General features: G+C 42.9%; 1 protein-coding gene across 2 annotated transcripts in view; it reads left to right on the top strand.

The window, feature by feature from the left end:
* Positions 1-6,175, top strand: part of LOC104489643 (chromosome unknown open reading frame, human C10orf76) — a 56,013-nt gene that overhangs the window by 27,051 nt on the left and 22,787 nt on the right. For both annotated transcript variants that reach the window (XM_010131829.1, XM_010131830.1), the window contains 3 exons: positions 2,785-2,843; positions 4,195-4,260; positions 5,378-5,447. In XM_010131829.1, the coding sequence (XP_010130131.1) occupies positions 2,785-2,843; positions 4,195-4,260; positions 5,378-5,447 (195 nt within the window). The remainder of the gene's footprint in view (positions 1-2,784; positions 2,844-4,194; positions 4,261-5,377; positions 5,448-6,175) is intronic.

Raw genomic sequence — 6,175 nt, 5'->3', positions numbered from 1 at the left:
TTTGTGTCAGCTGCAAACTCACTGAGTGTACTCTATCCCTCCTTCCAGGTCATTGATGAATATGTCGAATGACACTGGACCCAGTACTGACTCCTGGGGAACATGACTAGCTACAAGACTTCAACTAGACTGCACACCACTGATCACAACTCTTTGAACTCTGCCATTCAGCCAGTTCTTAATCCACCTTGCTGTCTGCTCATCCAACCTGCACTTCCTAAGCTTCTGTTTGAGGATGTTATGTGAGACAGTGTCAAAAACCTTGCTGAAGTAGAGGTAGATGACATCCACTGCCCTCCCCTCATCTGTCCTTCCAGTCGAGCCATCAGAGTAGACTATCAGATTGGTCAAGCACGATTTCCCCTTGGAGAATACATGCTGGCTACTCCAGATAACCTTTTTTCTTACACATGCTTAGAGATAACATTCAGATAACATTTGAAGTTTGTGTGGTTAGTACACTTATTCTTCTTGCTGCCATGGTAGTATGTGGCAATAAACTCCACTGGCTTCCAAACCTGCGCGTGTAATTCTAGTGGATATGTACCTGTCCTTATATTTTGATGATAGATGGGACCTTGCCTAACTTTCTTGTGTAAAACCAAGCATTGGAACAGGCTGCCCAGGGAAGTGGTTGAGTTGCTATCCCTGAAGATATTTAAAAGACACGTAGATGTGGTGCTAGGGAACATGGTTTGGTGGTGGACTTGGCAATGCTGGGTTAATGGTTGGACTTGATGATCTTTAAGGTTTTGCTAACTTAAGTGATTCCGTGTGACACCAGTATAGCAACGAGAGAAGAATGGATAACTCTAATTTACTCCATATGTCTTGAGACAGGTAGGAACACCTAGAGGGGAGACTGGTTTATTGCACATCCAGGACTAGATAGTTGTTTTGGTCCTGTCCCAGAGAGCATAATTTAATAGACTGGGTTTGCTAGATACTCCTCTTGTTTTCTCTCTTGTGTCAGTCAGAGGCAGTTGCCTTGGGAGAAACAAAAACTCTGCATCATTTTTTCCCATCTGTAAAATAGGGTTCACACTGATACACCTCCCCATGGGACGTGGTTTGCTTTGTTGCTTTAATGGAGAGTGCTGTGGAAGTATGAAGTGTCTGCGTGAGTAACTGCCTGCATGGCTGCCCCATAACTGCAGAAAATGGCTTGATGTTCCCAACACGTCGGCTCAAGGCAGAGTACTTGGTGTGAAACAGGAGCCTTTACAGCATGATTCCCAGGGAGACAAGTGGTAGCAGCACCTACAAAAATACACAGGGAGGCCTTACAACAGGAAGATAACAAGGCTGCAGGGTATCAGAGTTCTTTGAGGCCATTTCTTGTGCTTTGCTGGAGTAGAAAACCTTTCACTTAAACATTTTAGCTGAGGTAAGGAGACATAGGAGAGACTTTCAACTCTCCCATTCCAAAATTCCTCTTCATCTTACTTAGTGCAGCAAGATGAAATCTGCACGCTTCAGGGTACATCTTGTTAGTGAGTATCTATCCCTCAGCAGTGTAGAAAAGAAAACAAAGGAGGCATAAAAGTAGGCAGAACAGCTAGCTAAGGCTAGTCTTACCTGGTTTTATATATTACCATGTACACACTAACTAACAAAGTGTTGGTAAAAGTGACCTGCAAAGATGCAAGGAGTTTGGCTGATGCTATCTTCTGATTTTCATGAAAGTGGTCTGACTGCTTCTCCAAGTTGACTCTAAGACAGGTGTTTGGGATGGCATGTTTAGTAGTCTTACGCTTTAGAGAAGCTTTTGGTCTCAGGAATGTGCCGTTTTAGGCTTCCTCAGAATTCAGGTGTAAGTATATTGTTGTGGTTTTTTGGTGGTTGGTTTTGTGCTTTTGGGGCTGTGCTGTGAGTGGTTTGGATTTTAGAACAAAGATTTTTAAATGAACTGATTGGACAGTGCCTTGAACAACCTGATCTTAGCTGGCCCTGCTTTGAGCAAGGCTTGGACCAGAGGTTTCTTCCATCCTAAGTTACTCTATGTCTATATATATCTTGGGTTTTATGGCATTTCAAGGTTAAAATTGAGAGAGAAGAGTTCTAAATAACGCAAATAAAAATTGCATTCTTCTTCCTTCATCCCTCTCTATTTGTGCGTCTTTCAGCCCTTCAATTGTCACTCAGGGCAAAAGCTGCTTGAAGCTGTGAGATGAATAACAAGTTGCAGAACATGATCAGGGTGGAACTCCTTTGGTTTAAAATGCTGAGTCTTTGCAGACTTCCTTCTTTTGTGGTTTTGCACCCAGCAAAGTAGGTCATAGCTCTCAGTACTCGGGTTAAAATTCTGACTTTGAGCGTAACGTCAGGAGTCATTCTGTTTCACTGTGCTCTGCCTCTACCAAAGCTTTGCTGCTTCTTTCATAACCTACAGCAAGGGGGATCTCTTTCTTTCCATCTTCTCTAAGAGAGGCAAAAGCTCATCTCTGCAATGATGGAAAGACAGGGACTAACCCCAGTACTTAGAATATCTGTGGAAGTAAAACTGAATGGGACAGAAGCTCACTGATAGTCACAGTGCTGTTGGAGGATCAAATCAGAAACTTTGCTGTTGGCACAGACTGGTGACAAACTTGTGGGATTTAGCGGTCAGGCTGGAGAGTGAGTGCTTCATGAGAATAGTTAGATTATTAGCTGTTATGGAAGAAGTACAAGTATGAAGAATCTCCAAGGCTGGGCTTTTCTCCTGCTGCAACAGCCATCTTGCTCTTCAGCAATTGCTCAGCTTGCGTGGCTTATGGAGGTCTTGTTTTTTCTTCTTTGCAGATGAGCACCGGCTACACAGTGGCAAGCTGTGTCTAATTATCCTGACATGCATAGCAGAGGTAGGTTTCTTGTGTGAAACTGTTCAGCAGATGGTGTGTTAGGGGGCTCTATCTGCATGCACATCCCCTGCCTCCTGTTGAGCAGGAGCTGAAGATCCGCAGTAGTACCGAGTAGTGAAGACCTCAGGCACTTAATGTTTAGCTAATAAACGTTTAATAAAATTGACTTGAAACTTGAAAATTGGATCATCTTATTTGGGTTAGCCAGCTCCCAGGGATGGAGGGAGAAAAAGAGTGAACCTAAGCTTTTCTCTCTTAGCTGTTAGGTGTTTTTGTGGTGTGGAGTTTAGATGAGTAATCTGCTAACGACTTTCAGCTCTGTGCTGTTCATGGTAAACATGGGCAATGCCTAAGGATACGAGTCTGAAAGAAAGCTGCCTGGTTGTAGGTCCCTACAAGCAAGACAAGTAGCAAGTTTGGTTGTGGGGTGTGAAAGCATTATCACAGAGCTGTGTCAGCGTCCTGGCTGAATGTGTTCCCATCTCCTGGGATTTATGTAGTAATAGTTTGGCTGATGTCCTGAACAGTGATTGAGTTCGTGTGGCATTTGCATTTAGTTTGCTGGCAAGTCCTTTCATTCTTAATAAAGAATAAAAAGCGGTGATGTCAATAGCCAGTGTAAGGATTCTTGAGTAACGTTTCTTCAGGGTACAGTCTGAAAGCTAATCATCTGCCTTTCAAATATTTATAATTAAATGGTTTTGGCACTTGAGTTCTTCAGGTGGATGAATAGATAATTCAAGATAAGAAACTCTGTTTCTACCTAGCAAGGGCACGTTTTGGTTCTGGTATTAAAGGAAGGGTGTATTTGTTACTCAACCTGGCTGTGCATTATCTGGAGGAAACACGTTCATTTAAAGCTGGTCTTGGAATGAGCTTTGTCTTGGAATGAGGGATGGGACAGCTGATAAATCTACATGCTAGTACTGCCACAACTTCTGGCATGATGGGTCCATCAAAATGCCAATATAAAACTTTGTCCACACAGTCACAGGAACTTGTGGCCTGGAGAACCACCTCGTGTTACATAACACTTGTTAAACTCTTGACCCTGTGGTGTGTGCAGTCCGGATCTTGAATGAGCAAAGGAGTAGAATGGAAAAGAAATTGTTAACAAAACAACCTGTAGTGCAGACCTTAACTAAAGTGGAATTGAGATCAGGAGAGGTTTACTTTTGTGTGACTGGAGGCGTGGGTGGGGATAAGAGGAGGTGACAGGTACCTTTCTAACCTATTAGCTATATGTTGGAAGTTTTACACTGAAATGCATGTGATTTGAGAGGCAAGTGGAAGGTGTTGGGCACTTGGGTGACTCCTTATATCGCCTTCCTTCTCTTGCTCTTTTCAATAGGATCAGTATGCTAATGCTTTTCTCCATGACGACAACATGAATTTTCGAGTAAACCTACACAGGATGGTGAGTCTTTTCTCCAAATAGTCTGTTCTGGCTCTTTGGGATGAGAACACAGAGCATTTGAGCTGCTGTATGTTGAAAATTGTGTCACAGACATCTAACCTAGATTGCCAAGACATGGAAATTCTGTGAGAAAGGCAGTAGCTGAGGAATGATTTTGACATTCCTCTCAGAATGTCTCACTCCTTTAAAGAACAAAGAGCTAGTTGCCCTGTTGGTGAATTCAGAGGCCTGTGTAGCTGGGGAGGAGCTCTCTATTATGAGCTCTCTTAAGAAATCAGCGGCAGAGCAAATGTTCTGCCTTAATCTTTAGCAAGCATTAGCCCTTGTGTGACATGTTAAGGGACAGCTGGGGTTGCACCAAGTGCTCTAATTTGGCTTATACTTAGTGCTGGGTGGGGTGACTCACCTTCAAGGAGGAAAGTTTTTTGGTTTTTTTTTTTTTCCCCGAGCTTTTTCCTGTAGGAATCTGTGGAGGAAGTGTCCTTACCTGCCTCATGCAGCTCTGTAGTTACACGTAACTTGAATGGTTTTCCTAACTTAGTGCATTGTGTCTTTTTGTGCCAACAAGTTCCACCTGGTTTGACAGTGAGGCAGCACTTGAAAGCGTTACCAGTCCAGGACAGAAAAAAACCATTTTTATAGTGAGCATACTGCATAAGTGCTAGCCCACTGAACAACAAGCTTCCCATTCAATTAGCCTTTCTGTCTGGTACGATAAAGCCAAAGCCGTGTAACATTGCACATGCTGTTAAGGACGCAGATCAGACTTCTGGGTTATGCACAAATCAGTGTATTAACTGAGGGGGAGGAATTACTGTGTGATTTTTATTCTTTTTCCTTCCCTCCTTTTTTTTCTTCCCTCTCCATGGGGAGTACGTAACAATGTACTTCAGTTACGTAGCTAGAAAAACAAAAACCCAGTGGTCAACATGCTGAAAAGCAGTCACAGTTTTGCTCCAGCCATAGCCTTTAGCATTAATGTAGGTGAGATAGCAGTTGGAGAAAAAGACTAAAGGGAAGCCTGTGCTGACTGTACTATTTGTGTGAAAAATCCAGTAATACACAGAATGTCACTTCAGGCTTCTGCTGACTTCTTTTCATCTTTGTGTGTTTGAAGCCAATGAGACACAGGAAGAAAGCGGCAGACAAGAACCTGCCCTGTCGCCCACTGGTGTGTGCAGTGCTTGGTGAGTATTGTTAGAGTACGTGTTTGCTTGTGGTTCCCAAAGCATTTTTTGTTCTGCAATAGAAATATGAGATTTGTGAATTAAGGAGAGGGGTGGATGGTCTTAAAAGGAGGGCAGTTATGTCCTGAAGATATTTCCAGCAATGGACTGTTCATCTCTATACTTGGCTGCCTCACAGAGGAATTAAATCCAGGATTGCTGCTCTGTAGCAAGAAATCTTATATACATTTTCCGTAAGGTTTGCAGAAGCCTTTTGGTCCTCTTTGCTTGAATAAGTACTTGAATAGGGAGGGCAGCTGAAAAATAAGTTCAGAGTTACAGATCAATGTAGTAACAGTTGGTTACAAGTACTTTCTAGCTGAAATACTGTGGGCAAAGTTACAGAAAGGATAGATGTTTGTCAAGGAAAGGTGTTTTCTGGGCATTTAGCCTTTTCTGAGCAAAAAACCAATGGTTGTTTTAGGGTTGGATATTGGATACGGATATGGAGGCTCAGCTGAAAGCTTTTCGCATAGCGTACAGGTATATTCTGACACACATTGCTGTGGAGACCAGAAACATAAATGGGTGCAGAAATGGATGGAGCCTAGGTCCCTAAGTGACTCGTAAGCCTGATGATATGGAAACAATCTCAGACTCCAGCGTTTTCAAACAGGTGGTTGTTGAAGCCAAGACGGAACAGCTGCGTGAGGAATCTTTCTAGACTTGGCATTTTTCAGGCACTCTTT

The sequence above is a fragment of the Buceros rhinoceros genome, unplaced genomic scaffold (genome assembly GCF_000710305.1).
Source record: "Buceros rhinoceros silvestris isolate BGI_N320 unplaced genomic scaffold, ASM71030v1 scaffold72, whole genome shotgun sequence".
NCBI classification, from domain to species: Eukaryota; Metazoa; Chordata; class Aves; order Bucerotiformes; family Bucerotidae; genus Buceros; species Buceros rhinoceros.
The sequence above is the reverse complement of the archived record's forward strand: the minus strand, read 5'-3'. Positions and strand labels throughout refer to the sequence as shown.